Consider the following 19,747-nt stretch of genomic DNA (forward strand, 5'->3'; position numbering starts at 1 on the left):
AGGGACGTTTCTCGGAACTGCGGCCTTCTAGGGAAGTTCCAGAAAAATAACTGCCAGGACCTTCTGGCCTAGCAGACGGACCAATAAGGCCCAAGGACAGACATTAGAAAAGGTAGGCGTTTATTTGCCAGAACCGGTATTTACCCATGGACAACTGTATGTGGCAATGTTCAGAGTCCGACGGTCTGAGGACATAAAGTTAAAAATTATTGATGGGAAAGAACAGGGGAAGAAGTTGGCTCAAAATCTTACAAAAGTGTATACCAAAAATATTGTATTCAAAGAAGTCCTAACAAAATAAATACACCTGTCGTATGACGGGCTTTTTCACTAGTGTACAATAACATTTTCAACAGAGGGCCTTCTTCAGGTGCTCTGTGAGCATATCTGTTAGTGGCTCTATGTTACTTGGAATGCCTACAAGCATTGCTGTCCCTTGTGCTGCTAGGAGCACATAAGTACATGACTATTTTACACTAATATTACTCAAGGTGAAATTTTAGACGTTATTTGTAATCAAAAGAATGGAGATGGAGAAGTGCTAGAACATGCATTTAATGTACCTGGTTTACATCTTTCATTTAAGGGATTTTGATTTTTGGCCACTACAGACTTCATGTTAGGCTGGAGAAAACATTCACAAAGAAACAGGCACAAATCCATTCCCACCACTGTTCCAGTAAGTAAGCCCTTACTCTTTAACAATTTTATTTTTAAAAAAATGCAAACGTTTTGAGGAATAAAGTGCAATATTGGTCAGTGTGCTTGTTCAAAAATAATTTATGCTTGAGTTAGAATTTTTCCTCTGCTCAATTACTATTTGTGTTTGTTTTCATTTGCTTTTCAGCTACAATGGTTTCTTGCTCCTGTCCCCATCTTTCCAGTACTGCTCAGTCTGCATTTCTGTGAGTCGTGAGATGGTACGCTGAAAGGCAAAAATCTCCTCCTCTCCCGTAAACATAGAAAGTGCATTAGCCGAATCCTAGAGAGAGATGAAAACAAAAGATGTAGGAAGTGCTAAAAAGGAGACAGAAAATAAAGGACATATTGTACATGTACTACATCTGTGTTGTTAGGGGGTCCTTGATCAAGAAATGGTATGAATATGGAAGGCAAACCATTCTTTATTAACTGTGGTACACTCTTAGCTCTTCCTCACTCCCTTTCAAACTCGTCTTCCTTATCTCCTAAACCAGAAATAATAATAATAATAACAACAACAACAACAACAATCCGATTCCCTCTCGCGTCTTTATTAATCTTATCCCCGCTATCCTCCCGTCCTTGCTTCACATCATTAATTCTTCTCTGTCCTCTGGTTCATTTCCTTCTGCTTTTAAACATGCTACAGTCTCTCCCATTCTCAAAAAACCCACTCTTGATCGACTATCCCTGTCTAACTACCGACCTGTCTCCCTCTTGCCCTTTGTCTCAAAGATCCTGGAACGTCTGGTCTACTCTCGTTGTCTTGACTTTCTCTCTAATAACTCTGCTCTGGATCCCTTTCAATCTGGCTTCCGTCCTTTGCATTCCACTGAAACAGCCCTTACCAAGATCACCAATGATCTTCTTACTGCCAAGTCTAAAGGCCATTATTCTGTTCTTATTCTCCTTGATCTAACCGCAGCCTTTGACACGGTTGATCACGATCTTCTCTTAGATTCCCTCCACGACCTTGGACTCTGTGGCTCTGTCTATAACTGGTTCGCCTCCTATCTAGAGGGTCGCTCTTTCAGCGTGTCGGCTAACGGCAGCTCGTCCTCCTCTTTTCCCCTTTCAGTTGGGGTTCCGCAAGGCTCGGTGCTTGGCCCGTTGTTGTTCTCTCTATACATGCTGCCCTTGGGCAAGCTCATTCAATCTCACGGCCTCCAATATCACCTGTATGCCGATGATACACAATTATATCTTTCATCTCCGGAACTTTCTCCAGATGTTCACGATCGTATCTCGGCATGTCTTTCAGATATCTCAGCCTGGCTGCTTCATCGTCGTTTGAAACTTAACATGGCAAAGACTGAATTGCTAGTTTTTCCTCCTAAACCTTCTCCTCACCTCTCATTCTCCCTTACTGTCAACGATGTCACGCTTACTCCGGTCAAGGAAGCTCGTAGTCTTGGCTTTATATTTGACTCCTCGCTCTCCTTTACTCCTCACATCGAGGCAGTAGCTAAATCCTGTCGTTTCTTCCTGTATAATATTGCCAGGATTCGACCATTTTTGTCTGTCTCTTCTGCCAAGACTCTCGTTCACGCACTGGTTATCTCTCGGTTGGACTACTGCAACCTTCTTCTCTCTGGCCTTCCTTCGTCTCACATCAGTCCGCTGGTCTCTGTCCACCACTCTGCCGCTAAGATCATCTTCTTGGCCCGCCGCTCTGACCATGTCACTCCACTTCTGAAATCTTTTCATTGGCTTCCAATTCACTTCAGAATCCAATATAAACTTCTTCTACTGACCTTCAAAGCTCTTCACTGCCTAGCTCCTGCCTATCTCTCCTCTCTCATCTCACACTATCGCCCCGCTCGGGCTCTCCGCTCCTCTGATGCCATGCTTCTCGCCTGCCCAAGGACCTCCACTTCCCTTACTCGGCTTCGTCCTTTTTCTTCTGCTGCCCCTTACGCCTGGAACGCTCTTCCAGAACACTTGAGAACTACAAACTCAATCACTGCTTTTAAGACTCAGCTCAAAACTTTTCTCTTCCCTATAGCCTTCAAATATTGAGTTTGTTCTGACTTTACACTGTTGGTTTTGCCCTACCCTGTGCCTGTTTACACTTCCCTGTGCCTGTTTGCATTCTCCTTCCCTCTTTATTGTTTACTACAACTTATTAGATTGTAAGCCTATGCGGCAGGGTCTTGCTATTTACTGTGTTATCTGTACAGCACCATGTACATTGATGGTGCTATATAAATAAATAATAATAATAATAATAACAATAATATATTTCTTAACCGCCTCTCCATTTGGATCGAGGCGGGGAAGAACAGCGAATATAAAACACATAAAAACTGATTAAAAACATAGTATACATGATTAAAACATCCTAAAAACATTCTAAAATTCCACCGGATAAGCCTGCCGGAACAGAAACATCCGTCACAGTGCCCAGACCACACACATTCATAAGAACATATGAAGAGCCATGCTGGATCAGGCCAAGGGACCACCTAGTCCAGCATTCTGTTCACACTGTGGCCAACAAGCTGCCCACAGGAAACCCACAAGCAGGACATGAGTGCAAGAGCACCCTCCCACTCACATTCCCCAGCAAATGATGTAATTAGTGGTGGGCAGTATCCAATATCTAATAGTGGTGGGCAGATGGTGCCAGCAATTTTTTACAGGCATTTGTGCTTTACATACATACAGTCAAAAGTGTTATCCTTTCAAAAATACTTGCCTGCCCCCCACAAAAGAACTCTACTACAAGGATGGGGAACTTCTTTTGGCTGGGGGGTTGGCTCAATTCCATTTCAGAGCACCTCTCAGGGGGCCCATTCCAACGGTGGGCAAAAGAAGAGGGGCAAAACCACACAACCAAAAGCCAACATTATTTTAGCTTAAAGCTCTGACTGCCTGCAAGTAAGCCTTAGGAGAGTCCTTTCAACCTTTTAGAATAGGGGAAACTGCACAAAGGCCAGGAAACCCCAACATGAACAGTGGCTGGGGGAAAGAGGGTGGGGCTGGGGGGAGGGCTCTCTGGGGAACCTCAGGACATGGCCCGTGGGCCTGAGGTTGCCCATCCCTGCACCAGAAGTGAACTGTCTGGATTCTTAAAACTATTCTCCCCCCCCACCCCCATGATTTCCCCCCTCATTCCAACTCATGGCAAGACGAAGACGAGAGCAGTTTCACAAATTCTATAATATGGTTGGACTGGAAGAAAGGGCTAGTTTTGTAAGACAAGGCTTTCTAAATTTGTGTTGGCTTGCCATATGAAAACATGGTGCCCTATTCATGCTACAAGTATGGTGTTACCATGGGATGAATGACATTCTGTAGGAGGAAAAGAATGGCTGTGTGAGCCTACAGTGGGCCCATTCAGAAAACACATTAAACCATGGCTTTAACCATGGTGGTTAAGCCAGAAAGCCAGGGTGTGTTCAGAAGACACCTTAAACCACAGCTTTAACCATGGTGAATAATGCAAAGAGCCTTATTCACCATGGTTAAAGCCGTGGTTTAAGGTGTCTTCTGAACACAGCCTGGCTTTCTGGCTTAACCACTATGGTAAAAGCCATGATTTAAGGTGTCTTCTGAAAGGGCCCAATGTGTCAGTAGCATACACTAGAACATTAGCAACACAAGGCCTAAGCTGTGTAGGTTCAGGGACACTTTAATTACATTTCAAACATGGTTATAAGCAACCGCATTGACCTTCACGCAATATGCAAGGGATGTTATTAGCAAACACAGTACTTATTATGGAAATCTACTTTTACTGGACAAACATTGGTAGCCACTGGGCACAGACAGTAATGATTTAGGGCTCAGCATTTCACATGTAACTTTTCCTACCAGAGATTCATGTTCATAAACATTATATTATATGAATATAAATACAAACTATAGTGGATGAATGTCTGCAACATTCTGTTTGCTCTGTATACATGTTTGGGAAGCTGTATCAGCTTCCTCCTGTGTGAACCCAGAGTGTTTAGCTAATAATGGGTGAGAAATTCATTTGGTTTGCATTTTAATGTGTACATTCCTAATTCACATGAACCAGAATGCAGTTATACAGTGATATCTTCACTTTTCTGAAATTTGTAATGCAGTTCACAAATAAAAAATATGTAGAAAAGTTCACATAATAGGTAGAAATATGCACAAAAATGCATATATGAAAGGAAAATGCACAGAAAAATGCATTATATATCGGGAAATCACTTGCAAAAATGCATATATTAGGAAAACTGCATACGGAGGAATATACGTGAAAATACATACACATTTTTGTCTGGGACTTTAGAAAAAAACCTCGCAAACTGATGCAGAAATGGGACAGAGCAGACATAATGTTGGAAAAATGAGAAAGTGAGTGGGATCTAACTTGATTGATTTGCCCATCCTGATGTATAGCACTCCTTTTATTGGACAACAATTTGATTCCCACCATGGTGTCTTGAATAAAACAAGTGCAATATACAAACCTAAGTGCAGTCCCAGTGAATCTGATGGACTTGTATTAAAGCATCAGCCTGACCAGATATTTCTAACGTATTAGAAACAAATGCATAATAAGGATGGGAAGAATCTCTAGAATTATGCTAAAATTGATTGGTACTAAGCGTTTATGAATAGCATTACATTAAATTATAATTTAAGAAAAGGTGCTATGTCGATCCTGCCAGAAAGCTACAGAATGACCCATTAAATGCTTTTTGGGTGGTTTGTTTTACAATAGTGCCAGTGCTCTCTTGCAACAAAAGCACTGATGTTCATAGTGCTTACCTGGCTCAACCCCAAATCATCCATCATCACCCTGCTTTCGTCCAGTCCACTATCATGGTGTTCTAGAACAAATATGCTTTGGAGCGGAGCTGCTGCAGAGCAGACAATACGCACCTGGAAGAGAGGCAAATGGCTGAAGGTGCTGTCACTTGTAACTCCTATTCCTATATTTGAATTATGAGAAATCTCTCTCTCTCTCTCTCTTTTTTTAAAAAAATACAGCAGCATCCAAAGTGTATTCATTTTGTCTGGTATAAGTAGCAACTGATACAGACAACAGCTGAAATGATTTCTGATTTTCACTGGTATAAGTAGCTCTCCATAACAATGTAGAATATTAAGTGCAATAGTACCATCATTCTTCAGCCCTCAGTTACTAGCTATCAACCCAGTTATAAATGTTCTGTACCAACACTATCACCACTAGGTCTAGTTCACCAGGTTTTGACACAGTCATGGGCCAGGTGTTTTATTGTCAAAGTTGTCCACAATAAATATCCTCAAACTCAAAATAGTTGGCCATTCTTTTCTCTTTCTTTTCCTTCTTCTTTTAAAGATCATATGCCAACATTATGGGCACATCTCATTTGAAGGCTTTTGAACACCACTTAGCTTACAAATGAAATGAAAATGCATTTGAAAATTAATCGCTGTCTTAATCTGTGGGGGGAAACGAACCAAAATGGTATTTTCATCTATAGATTAGGCCAACATTCTAAATGATCAGACTGGTTATGCATTAGTAAATAAATTAAATTCAGTTCTGGAAAATTTAGTTGATTTATTGTCTTCAATTTAAAAAAAAAATATTAGTGATTTGACTGGAAGGAATAAAAAGTCAAGTGGGGACTTGTGATAGGACAGAGCCGAGAGAGGAGGGAGACGTGTGTTATTCTTGTCTTTTAGCTCTCTATTCCTGTCAGTTTCTCACCTGGCAGGTAAGGGGGACTGTGGAGAGATGTCCCAAGAGCTCTTTGAGATGCAGATCTAAGCCCTTTTAAGAATCTCTTCATCCAGCAGTACCAGTGTCATGTTCCTTTTAGCCACTTAAACATCTTAGCCCAGCTGTCCAAGGGCTCCGAAAGCAATGCCAGGCCTCCTTAAGAGAGTATCCAACTGTATCATTCTGCTGGAGCAAATGATATTGCACTACCAGAAACGAGGTACCAAACTATGCACAAGAGGAGAATCCAACTAAAGTTATGTTTGCGCAAGCGTTTGCAGAAGCACAGTTGTGATGTATAAAGTGCAAGCGTTTGTGCAATGGAAAGGTTTTTCATGAGCCATCTAAAGGACAATAAATGAGAGAGCCAACGTAACCTCCCTGGGAAAGACTTTCCATAAATGGGATGCTGCTACCAGAAGGCCCCATCTTGCAAGGTCACAGCCAATAGCTAACACAGCATATGACACTTGTGAGACAATCTTTATGGATGAGATGTGCTAAGCTCTGTGTCTGTGTTTGTGTGTATATCACCATACTTCCAGTGACATACTGTTGCTGTTTGAGTTCTGCAAAATCCCCAGGAAGTGTTACATTGAGGAAAGTCATCTTAATCCACCAGAACTAGAGATGGGCGAATTTGTCTGTTTTGTTTTCTATGTTTGCATTTTTTTCAAGTACAAATTCATTCTATTCTGTTTCCACATCAGTTTGTGATTTTTTAAAATCTGCATATAAATTCATATTTTCGGGCACACAAAAATTCATACGCATTTTTTGTATGCAATTATCACTAATGTACATCTTGTATACATTTTGCATCACAAAATTGGGAAAACTGCAAAAACTGAAGGATAATTGCTTTGTGGTTCAAATCCTAGTTTGGGGTCAGTTCATATTAAAATGCAAACTAAATTAATTTCACCCCCATCCCTAACCAGAACAAATGAGTAAAATCTAAATGGAACTTATAAATGATCATCTAGGTATGCCCCCATGTATCTTGCTGAACTGGAGCAAAGGATTTTTGGGTGAATTTCTTTGCTAGGACATTCTTGAAAAAGGTTTTAATCTCAATCGATATTTCCTGATTGCATAAATATTTAAGTGCGTGCCTATAATCACACATAGGGTGAAGCTTAATGTCTTCCATTACTTTTTAAAACATCAGCTTAAATACAAAGAGCCCTTTTTAGTTGTTTTAATATTGCTGATTTTGCTTCCATGATTGAAACCTTTGTAAATCCAAGTTAAGTGCTGCATTTATCATTACTATTTCATTAGAGGTCCCACAACTCAGACTAAAGCCGAGACTGGCTGTTTCTTCTAAAATTAATATCACTTTTGGGCAAATCCATTAACACTTTACCCGTCTGTTCACTTTGGAAGAATGACCGATAGATGTTTGGGGTACTGGGAATGAGTGCATTTAGGTGAAATTAGAGGAAAACATAGAAAAACAAGACAGAACAGTCACCTGGAGTGATTGTAGCCAACATGTGGGTGATTTCAGAAGGGCTATTATTTGGTACTGCTAGATATACCAATGAAATTGTTCTATGATTTGTTCACCTCCCATTCATCTTATATGGTAGCTAATTTCCAAAGCAGCAAACAAGTGTAAAAGAACACAGAATTATCTAACTTGCATTACAAAATACATTAATCTTATCCTGGTTATTTTTAGAACTCAAGATGCATTCATTCATTTTGTAAAAACGTACAAACTGAATGCTTACCTTCTTGTCATAAAAAGTATCAACAAGAGTAATGAAACGTCGAGCTTGGGTCCTTTTTGCCATTGTGAATAGAGGTATGTGATGAAGGAAGACTAGGTCAAAACTTTGGGCTACTTCCAAATAATCACTGGCTCCAAGTGGCTGAAACAGAAAAGGAAAAATGAAACACATCAGAAAACCTGCAAAAGGCCGCACACCATACTTTAAATACAATGGAATAATATCCTCCCTATAATGTTTTCTTTTTTGCATCAAGTGAAGGGGCTGTTTTAGTAAGCGATGAGTTCCTCAAGTTGGTGGCTAAGTTTATGGTCTGCTAATTAAATCGAGAATTAATTTGCATTGGCATCTCCAAAATGAGAGAGCAACTGAACCCAAGGATTTGAATGACCTTGTGAGTTTTGTTCTAACTGACTAAACCAGGTACTTTCTTTCCTCTAAATGTCAACACTTGGGATAAGGTTAAAAAAAAAAAGAAAGAGGAGTAATTCTAGGACAATTATTTCCAAATCAGATTTGATGTTAAGTGACAGAATAACAGCTATGGGGAGAGGCTGATTAAGACTGGGAGTATGGTGTACAATGAGAGGGGGACTTAATTCTTACCCCAATGCTGCATTAAAAGTGGAAATTACCGCCCATCCAAAGTTGGTATTTCCTCCAGGAGGGCACTATTGGCACAAACAGAGGTTTCCCTCCTGTGGCAAATAGCAGCTTCAGGGCTAGGGATTTTCACCAGGACCAGCACATGGGTCTCAATCTTGATCCCTCCCACCTCCCCACCCACTATGGCTGCCATTTTGAAAATAAAAGAAAAAAACACACAAATGCAATAATTTATTTAACGTAACATCTAGTTTGGTCCCAACTCTTCCACTTTCTTGAAATATTTCAATATTTCATGAAACTGCTGGGAGACATCATCCAGAGGCATGGGGCAGGGTGCTATCAGTATGCTGATGACACCCAAATATATTTCTCTATGCCTTTGACAACAGTGCCAGCTAAGGATAGTGTGTCTCCTCTGAATGAATGCTTGGAGGCGGTAATGGGCTGGATGAGGAAAAACAAACTGAAGCTGAATCCAGACAAGACGGAGGTGCTCACTGTCAAAAGCCACAACCTGGGTTTGGAGGTGTGTCAACCGGTTCTGGATGGAGTTACACTCCCCCTGAAAGACTGTGTTTGCAGCTTGGGGGTGCTTCTGGATCCGTCGCTCCAAATGACAGCCCAGATAGATGCGACGGCCAGGAGTGCCTACTATCAGCCTCGGCTGATACGCCAGCTGAGCCCCTTCCTAGAGTTGGAAGACCTGAAGACGGTAGTGCACGCACTGGTAACTTTGAGGCTCGACTTCTGTAATGCGCTCTACATGGGGCTACCTCTGTGCCTAGTCCGGAAACTTCAATTAGTCCAAAATATCGCAGCCAGGCTGGTCACTGGTACACCTAGGGGTGACCACATTACACCAGTTTTAAAATCTCTTCGCTGGCTGCCGATTAGTTTCCGGGCAAAGTACAAAGTGTTGGTTATTACCTTTAAAGCCCTACATGGTTTGGGTCCAGGCTACCTGCGGGATCGCCTTCTCCTGTACAATCCGCCCCGCACACTCAGGTCCTCTGGGAAGAATCTATTTCAGCTAGCAAAAACTAGATTAACAACTGTTACCCAGAGGACCTTTTCTTCCACTGCTCCCAGACTATGGAATGGCCTGCCGGAGGAGATTCATCAACTTGACAGTCTTTTAGAATTTAAAAAAGCAATAAAGACTGATCTATTCCGGCAGGCCTACCCAGTGAAATTTTTGAATGTTTTCAGGATGTTTTAATCATGTATGGTATGTCTTAATTCGTTTTAATGTGTATTTTATAACATGTTTTTATACTGTTTGTTTTACACTTTGAATTGTTTTAGTTTTTGTGAATCGCCCTGGAAGCTTCGGCTATTGGGTGGTATAATAATAATAATAATAATAATAATAATAATAATAATAATAATAATAATAATGATAATTCCTCTGAATCTGTCTAACTGATGGCATCTGGAAAGAAAAGAATCCTGGTCCTTAAGCAAAATGACACAAGGGCTACAAGAAATGGACAGATCTAGTAGCAGCATATAAGCACAATGCAATAATATCAGATGTGTAACTGATGCGTGAACTAACTCTAATTAAATCAGTTAGTGAAGCTCCAAGGACTGGGAAAAAGAATTCATTCAAGCAAATATACATTGCAGATATACTGTGTATAAATGAATCTGAAATGTATGACAGTAGTAGATGCATTCCTGAAATAATTAAATCTGACATCAGATTGACGTGATTATAATTTCTATAAATTAAAACAGCATCTACAAGATACAAAATAGAAGATGGTTCATGGATCACTCAGTATGCCATGCCACATTTGGGAATTAATGAAATAGTATTACAGAATATCAATGATAGAAAAGACCAAGGCTGAATCTTGATGATTAAAAACTGTTCCATAGCTAGAATGGGGTGGCGTGGGGTGTGTGGAACGGACTCAGAATTTAAGGGAAAGAATATTTCTGTACTCTGAAATATATTCACCTGTCATACTGGCCAAATTTATACATGTTTATTCGGGGGTACATGTTATGCTATTGAGGGTATACTCATTAGGCTATACTTACTTTAGAATAAAGTAGGCCCAAACAGGCCATCAACTACAACAAGACCTTATATATGAAGCAGAAATTTCAAGGATGGATATCATAATATAATAAATCCTAAACACAGAAAGTAGGAAGGCTATGAATTTCTTCACAAACGCATGTATATAATTTGTTTTTCTACATTTTATAGCTGGCAGCTGAATGTAGGAATAGACTTCACTGAAAAGCACTGAAATATGAAAGTTCTATCTGTTGTGTTAGTTTGGAATGGTCCGTTCACAGTAGATAATTACTGCATGCTGAACTAACTATACAGCAGGCATAAGCCACCTCATGCCTTCAAGATGTTTTGGACTTCAACTCCCATCAGCCCTAGCCAGCATGGCCAATGGTCAGGGATTATAGAGTGGTAGTCTGGAACATCTGGAGGGCACCAGGGCACCTACCCCTGTTCAACAGGATTTGAAAGAGAGAAAACAATAGTCTAGTCTAACATTCCACAGAAAAGAAAGATGGAAACCTATAACCCTCGTGTGCTACATGGGGCACCAAATGATAACAATAAAATGCAAAAAGCTATAGGTATTTACTAAACTTTGTTTTGAAATGAAGCTCTGTCTGCATACAATATACTTACTGATTTTACTGGACTGGCTCTATGGCCAAATAATGCTGCCTTTGCACAGAGGAGCAGAAGCATTGTGACAGAAGATCTTTGCTTCATTATTTTTTGGAAATTCTCCAGGGCCACTGAATTAGACCCTCTAAATGGGAAAAGATGTGCCCTGCCACAAGAGCTTCTCAAAAGCATCACTTCAGCCTTGCCAGCTGCCCATCGTGCAGCTGATGATCTCTTGCAGGCATTGTGAGGGTGTTGGGCACATCTGCTGAGGAGATACAGAACTGGGCATTTTATTGGCAATGGAGTTTGTGTATCTTCAAAGGCAAAGAGATTTTTTGTTATGTTAAGGCTTTTAACAGTAAGAGGACCCCTTGGGCTTGTGAATAAGCCAAAACAACTTGTATCCTTTAAAAAAAAATCTTTTGAAAGAAGAACACAAGACCCTAAATATCACACAAATCCAAGTGCCTTGTATAAAGCCAACCTACTTTGAACTTGAAAAATAACACTGCCATAAATTTGCTGGAAGTCTGGGATCCAGCTTGATCCTCTGAACACCAGACGTTGCATTATACCAAGCCAGGTTTCTGCCAGATGCCCTTCCCAGCCAGAGATCCTTTGAAACAGGTGTCAGGATTGAGCCTGGGACCACCTTATGAATGCAAATCGTGAACTCTGCCACTGATCTACAGCTACTCTCCATGCACAATGTGCTGAGCTGTTGTGCGGTGAACACACATAACAAGGTCCTTCGTAACTAGTAGTGAAAAAGCTGTATAAATTCAGACTCCAGTTATTATAGCTGGTTACTCTGCAACAGCATCCTTCAGTTAAATTTGTTGGGTAATTCTTTAATTTCCTCGAATGAGCCAGACTGGAACATATCTGGAGTTCAAGGTTTTGCTTTGTATAAAAGATTGATTAGCACATCACTTCTAGGACTCTGGGCCTTACAAAGCTTGTAATGTAGGGATAATTTATTGTGCAAGTGCCATCTTTCTGAAGAGCTTAATGCTTTTGTATCAGTTAGTAGCAGCCTCAATACAATGCCTACTTTTCAGGAGCTAATTATTCTGAAGCCACATAACTTGCCTTATGAATAACTTGATTTACTTGATTTGAATACTCAATGGCTCTTCAGCGAGCACCATCTCTGAGCATGTTACTCCACCTCAAGTTTCAAATAAGATTACCTGGTACAGCTCCACCTTCTCATGATGGTATTCTTTAGCCTCACTTCTACTACCTTTTTTTTTTTTTAAAAAAAAGATGGTACCACCAAAACTCCACTTTCTCCATCACTGTTTCAATCTCATCCTTATTCCCAACCCTTTCCTGCAGTTCTCTGATCAAAACCAGCTTAGGATTTAGCTGGTCAGTCAGGTCCTATTTACATAACAAACTTATATCTGTTTTACAGCACTTCAACTTTCAGAGCATCTTATCAGGGAAAAACAAACGCGTTTCTTTCTGTATAAGTATATTAATATTAACGCTTGTGATGAATGATTTGACTTTCTGTCTTACAGCAGTCATATAAATGATTGATGATATGAAAGACCATTGTGGATTTCTATTACTAATTCTTAATACTGGGAAGTAGGATTTTATCGATGTCACACTAACTCAAAATGCATTCATGCCAATTCAGGCTCACCAAGCTGTTAATCTACTTTAGTTTGCTTGATTGAGCTGTCCACTTCATTTTCCATTTAACTGTCAAGTTAACAGATATTCAGCTATCATTATTTCAGTTCAAGTTATTTAAATATTTAGAGCTGCCTAAATGTTGTAATATTCTAAGAAATTGCTCTGTTGTTCATAATTTATTTCTAGTAGTAACATATGGTGATAGCCTTGAACATTTTTGTATCTAAAGAAAAGAGGCAAAGTCAGCCCTATGATTATGATTATATTATTATTATTATTATGAGCAGTAGTAGTAGTAGCAGTAACAGGGGCATAAAAGACCACGGAAGTAGAAACTGAAAGCAGGAAAACAGAGTTATCTCTTGAATCTGCCTGGTGTGATTGATTGATTTAGATTATTTATATCCTACTTTTTTGTGCTGTAAAATACTCAAGGCAGCTCAGTTGATTTTAGTTATTGTGGGCTTTCCTATTTTACGTAGGATGTACCTGGTAATGAACAAACCCTGTTGACATGGGAAGAGTAAGGGGCAGTCTGCATAATACAGAACAGATTTGTGAGAAACATCCAACATCATCATTTGCATGGAGAATGTAACAAGTGTGCCAGTCTTTCTAAAGGTACAACCACAGTGACACATCATTTCCACAAGAGCAACAGCTGTGGAAGTCAATGTTCAGACATTGTGGGCACAGAAATGTATAGGATGATTCATTCACTCACCCACATGTATTATTACAGACAGCTCCTAGTGTTGGAATAGTGATGGCAGGGGATCACACCAAAATCAGTGCAAATAAGGGGTAGATATCAAATAAATATCCTGCTCACCCCACCACAGGTCCATGACTGAAGCACATTTGGACAGAAATGGCTTTTTTAAAAATACATGTTTTAGTACACCAAAAGTTAAGGCATGCACATTTGTTCATGTAGCCCTTTAAAAGAAAAAAAAATGCAAGTTTTCCTTAGGACTGGAATCAACTATTAGAAGAAGCTGCTACAATTAGGTAAATGGAGTGGGCAGGCTTTTGCCCCCATAAAGTGGTTTTATTTTGTGCAATCATCTAGTTACTTATGCTGGATGAGAAAGTCAGTCCTGTTGCTGTAGAGCAGGTGTGGGCAACTAATTGTCCTCCAGATGTTTTGGCCTACAACTCCCACAATCCCTCACCATTAGCTATGCTGGCTAGGGCTGATGGGAGATGCAGGCCAAAACATCTGGAAGGCCACAAGTTTCCCAGCCCTGCTGCAGAGACACAATCAGTACTCAGCTTTAATTACATTTAAAAAGTTCATACTGCCATCAGAGGGCAGTATTTGCTATACATAAACATGTTTGAAAGTTTTTTTTTTCTAAAGAAGTAGTCAGAAAAATAATAAGAATACATTAAGGTATTAAAAACAGGTCTATGCTGTATTTACATATAAGATCAATATTAATTTACAATATACACAGATACTAATTGTGAAATTAGATTAAATGGATTGAACAAAAAAGCAGAGAAATTAAGTTACTTTTTATATGTTATATGATGAGGGTAGTATATGAAAAGTGATTGTATAATGAATGCGATTGTTCTACATGATTCAGTGGAACTTCTCCTTCCATTAGCTGTGCTGCATCTAGAACCTTAAACCAAATATAGGTTGTGAAATTATACACACACACACACACACACACACACACACACACACACACACACATTCAATCAGGCATGACACTTTGTATATTATTTGAGGTTAGCACATTTATGATTTTTATGATCTTTTAGGACATAATGGGTAGTATCCAGCTTTGCCCTAGTGCTACCATTAATGACGTTGTGCTTGCATAAACCAAAGCAAGTGCAACGTAACTAGCATTTGCGAGGACAACGGCAAAAAGTGGCAATTTTCCATTGCCTTAACAAGTGCTAGTTACATTGCACAAACATTAGTTTATGACAGCACAATGTTATTAGTGCTAGTGCTGGGACACAGTTGGATCCTACCCAATTTAATTAAACAGATCTATATTTTTGTAAGACAATTAAGTTAGAAAGAACTCATGACACTTTTTGCTGTGACTCCAGAATCCTGCATGCAACAAACTTACCTAACTGTATAGCTGGAACATGCAAAATATGTACCAGGTTGTAGATTAATGCGTACTGGCAGTTTGTGTGCAAAACTTGGGTGTGTATGTATGAGTGTTGGGGCCATATGCCCTGACTGAACCTCTGTATAAATCATGTGGGTGGTTATAACTGAAAACACAGTCTGAAAGGTAGGGTTGGCTTTGAGTGGCTTAAGAAAGAAAGATCTATATTTCATTTTCAAAATGAATCAGAGTTTTTGTGCATGTTCATCCTTTTCAGTGTAGAATAATCAATTAAATACTGCGCTCTGAATATTTGTTATGTGATAATATTGTACAGTTTAAAATTGCACGAAGTAGTATGCCCCACTGAATTCATTGGTACTCATCTCCACATATAACTGCATAGGAGTAAGTTGTTGGTTTCTTTTTGTGTTTTTGCCATAGTGATTCCACTGAAGGCAATGTCTAATGCTACCCTTTTATTTTATTTATTACATTTTTATACCGCCCAATAGCCGAAGCTCTCTGGGCGGTTCACAAAAATTAAAACCATAATAACTGGTTTGCCTCCTATCTAGCGGGTCGCTCTTTCAGTGCGTTGGCTAACGGCAGCTCGTCTTCTTCTTTTCCCCTTTCAGTAGGGGTTCCGCAAGGCTCGGTGCTTGGCCCGTTGTTGTTTTCTTTATACATGTTGCCCTTGGGTAATCTTATTCAATCTCATGGCCTCCAATATCATCTGTATGCCGATGATACACAATTATATCTTTCATCTCCGGATCTTTCTCCAGATGTTCACGATCGTATCTCGGCATGTCTCTCAGATATCTCAGCTTGGTTGCTTCATCGTCGTTGGAAACTTAATATGGCAAAGACTGAATTGCTTGTTTTTCCTCCTAAACCTTCTCCTCATCTCTCATTCTCTCTTACTGTCAATAATGTTACACTTACTCCAGTCAAGGAAGCTCGTAGTCTTGGCTTTATATTTGATTCCTCGCTCTCCTTTATTCCTCATATTGAGGCAGTAGCTAAATCCTGTCGTTTTTTCCTGTATAATATTGCCAGGATTCGATCATTTTTGTCTGTCTCTTCTGCCAAGACTCTTGTTCATGCATTGGTTATTTCTCGGTTGGACTACTGCAACCTTCTTCTCACTGGCCTTCCTTCTTCTCACATCAGTTCGTTGGTTTCTGTTCACCACTCTGCTGCTAAGATCATCTTCTTGGCTCGCCGCTCTGACCATGTTACTCCACTTCTGAAATCTCTTCATTGGCTTCCAATTCACTTCAGAATCCAATATAAACTTCTCCTGTTGACCTACAAAGCTTTTCACTGTCTAACTCCTTCCTATCTTTCCTCTCTCATCTCACACTATTGCCCTGCTCGTGCTCTTCGCTCCTCTGATGTCATGTTTCTCACCTGCCCAAGGGTCTCCACTTCCCTTGCTCGGCTTCGTCCATTTTCTTCGGCTGCCCCTTACGCCTGGAACGCTGTTCCAGAACATTTGAGAACTACAAGTTCAATCGCAGCTTTTAAAGCTCAGCTAAAAACTTTTCTTTTTCCTAAAGCTTTTAAAACTTGAATTGTTCTGACTTTTATACTGCCTGTTTGGTGCATTCTCTTACCCTCCTTATTGCTTTATTATGATTTTATTAGAATGTAAGCCTATGCGGCAGGGTCTTGCTATTTGTTGTTTTACTCTGTACAGCACCATGTACACTGATGGTGCTATATAAATAAATAAATAAATAATAATAATAATAATAACAGGTTAAAAGCACAAATACAAAATACAGTATAAAAAGCAGTATTTTACTGTTTATTTGTCTTATCAAGTAAACTAGCTACCAGAGTCTCGTCAAACATTTTTATCTGTAAAACCTCAGCAGCTCAGACGTACATCAGTCAGTTTTGGCCCTACATAAAGGCTGCAGGCTTCTTTAGTAAGTTACCTGGCTGGCATCTCTATATTTTCAGCTCAGGTCCAGAGGGAAACTCTTGGAGCAAACAACATCCCACAGGAATCAACCTGTGAGTGATTACCTTGGAGTGTAAGGATAGCCTGCAAGTCCTTAGCTGAGAAGGTATTTAAGTGAAAGTCTTATCTAAGCCTCACTGCAGGGTAAAAGAAAAAGCCCAAGGCTGAACATGACAAATTCACGATAGCAGTGGTGTGGAAAAGCTTGTGCAGAACTTGCCCAAACTGTCAGAATACCTTTGACTTCTACATGCTTGGGACAAACAACAAGGGATGAGTGTTTCTTCATGTCCTACTTCTGAGCTTCTAGTCTAGGGGTAGGCAACCCTTTTGTGCTGTGAGCACATTTGGCAATTTGAGAAGCTGTTCTGGGCACTACCACAAAATGGGTCACGTGGGAGGTGTGGCAAAAGACAAGTAACCTACCCCAAAGTCTGAATACATGACGGCGTTGGCGTCTGAATTCTAACACCCTAAACAACTTCTTTGAACCTAAAGTTTTCAGCACCAACAGAAATGTATTTCACAGCAATTCTAAATTCTGGTAGGAAACTGTGTTAATTTATTTTTAAAAAAAACTGTGAGGGGTAGGATACTGCGCCTAGGGGTGCATTTGTGCCCGCGGGTATAGTGTTGCCTGCCCTGGTTGTAGTGGTATTTTGGCTAGCAACTCCTGGAAACAGAACACTGTACTAAGTGGATTTTTGGTCTGATTCAGAAAAGTACTAATATCCTATGCTCCTTACTTAAGTGAGCAGCACTTTTAAAAAAAATAACTAAATATGAATCACTTTAGGGCATTAATACGTTAGAAAACTCCAGAATTTTATTTTGCCATTTGAATTATATGTCACATGTCACTTTGAAGAAACTTCTTGTACTATGCTTTCTCATCCTTTCAGTGTTCCTTTTCTACTCTGCAATTCAAGTTTTGTTACTGTTGTTTATTGTCGTTGTTGTTAATAGACTCAAAGGAGATCTGAAGGCTTATTTGGAGCTGGGTTATGATAAACATAGGAGAAAAAGCCTGAAAAGCCCAACTGAACTAGGCTTGACTGGGTACTCACTCTGTCACATAGCTCTTCAAATGTGAAGTCTGCAATGGTTCCGCACGCTTTATTCACTCTCAGCTCTCTGCCTTGTACTTTTAAAATCCTTGGTCTAGTTACTATGGGAACATGAACAAAGACTCAATCTTGTCTGGATAATTACTATAAAACTCATCTCTTACAGATAGGAAATGCATAGCTTGATGAATAATAGCACATGATTCAACACATAAATTAGACAAAATGCTGATACAATGACTGCCACTTGAGTGTGGCATCAACCCATATACAGCAGTGGAACTTATTAATTGGTCAGTGGAGATTGGGCATTGTGTTCTAAATGTATTCTCTTTCAAGAGAAATTAACTTACGTACAATCATTTTGTTTTTGAGCCAGCTCATCAAACAACTTATCCATGACAGCCTCCACATCAGCTTCACTTGTGCTACAGTGAAAAGAATAATAGAATATGAAATTAATAACACTTGAAGCCAACATCAAACAGCTGCCTGAGCTTGCTTAGCTTTTTGCCCATAAAAAGAGAGAGAGAACGAACAGGATGTTATGTTGTAAATATAAACATTAGATTTAGAATACACTTAAAAGCAGAGAACATTAACTCTCAGGTAGATGATTCTGTTTTATTTACATACATTGAAAGACTTCTGTGTTTCAAGCTGTTTCCATTAATGAGGCAATGTGGGCAAGGCCAGGCCAACAGCAACTATATATGTATGCAATGAGATATATAATTTACAATTAAAGAATGAAAACTAACTAACAGCTTTTTAGCAAGTGACTTTTTGGCAAATAGGGCATGTACCATGTAGCATTAACATGTAAATGTTAATACTAAACAATATAAATGCAACTATGTAAGCTGCTCCTCAAAATTGGGAGACGAATTGCTGCTGCCATTAAAATTACTAAGCCATATTCCAGGTGTTATATAGACCTTGGAATGTTAGGTTCAGTGGTTTATTGGGGAAAGACAATATTAAGAACACACAGTCTTGTAGCAAATAGCCCTGGGCTACACATAAAGTAGAATGGAATAAGGTGGTAGAATGGACTGCACCACATATGGCTCCAAATGGGGGATCATATTAATGCCTGCCCTTTTTATATTCGACTAGCTGATATGCCTGATGTTGCTCTGGTCCGTGAATAATGTTTACACCATTTGTTTGATATATAATAAGTGTCTATGCAACTTTTTCACCTTTAGGTTGATTGTTTTTTTTTTAGTTTGGTTGAGTTAGTAAATTGTTTTGTTAGAATAAATGGAAAATTGTGTTAATAAGAACTGTATTTTAAATTAGAGCTGTGTGATAAACCACATTTTTTGTTTTACCTGAAAAGCCTACACCTCCCATCATGCCTTGGCCGGTGCAGCCGTCTAAACTTCAAAAACAATCAGGACACACAACACCCTTCTACCAGCTAAAAAAGATGCAAACCTAAAAATGTTTTTAAAATATACCCAGCATTGCCCAGATAACTGAATAACATATAGTAGGGAAGCGGATCCACCATCTTAAAGTAGCAGGCCAGTGCTAGGCCTGTGAGTTAACCTTTAAACAAATTAAA

The 19,747-nt window shown here is 39.5% G+C and overlaps 1 protein-coding gene across 2 annotated transcripts in view; it reads right to left on the reverse strand.

Moving 5' to 3' along the window:
- Positions 1–365: 365 nt before the first annotated feature.
- Positions 366–19,747, reverse strand: part of AFG1L (AFG1 like ATPase) — a 67,195-nt gene continuing 47,813 nt past the window's right edge. The window contains exons 9-13 of one of the 2 annotated variants that reach the window (XM_063125753.1): positions 18,532–18,602; positions 18,175–18,275; positions 8,137–8,277; positions 5,455–5,568; positions 366–982 (exon numbers count right to left, since the gene is read on the reverse strand). In XM_063125753.1, the coding sequence (XP_062981823.1) occupies positions 848–982; positions 5,455–5,568; positions 8,137–8,277; positions 18,175–18,275; positions 18,532–18,602 (562 nt within the window). In that variant the 3' untranslated portion in view covers positions 366–847. The remainder of the gene's footprint in view (positions 983–5,454; positions 5,569–8,136; positions 8,278–18,174; positions 18,276–18,531; positions 18,603–19,747) is intronic. The other variant, XM_063125754.1, reaches the window with a different exon arrangement.

The sequence above is a fragment of the Elgaria multicarinata genome, chromosome 4 (assembly GCF_023053635.1).
Source record: "Elgaria multicarinata webbii isolate HBS135686 ecotype San Diego chromosome 4, rElgMul1.1.pri, whole genome shotgun sequence".
NCBI classification, from domain to species: Eukaryota; Metazoa; Chordata; class Lepidosauria; order Squamata; family Anguidae; genus Elgaria; species Elgaria multicarinata.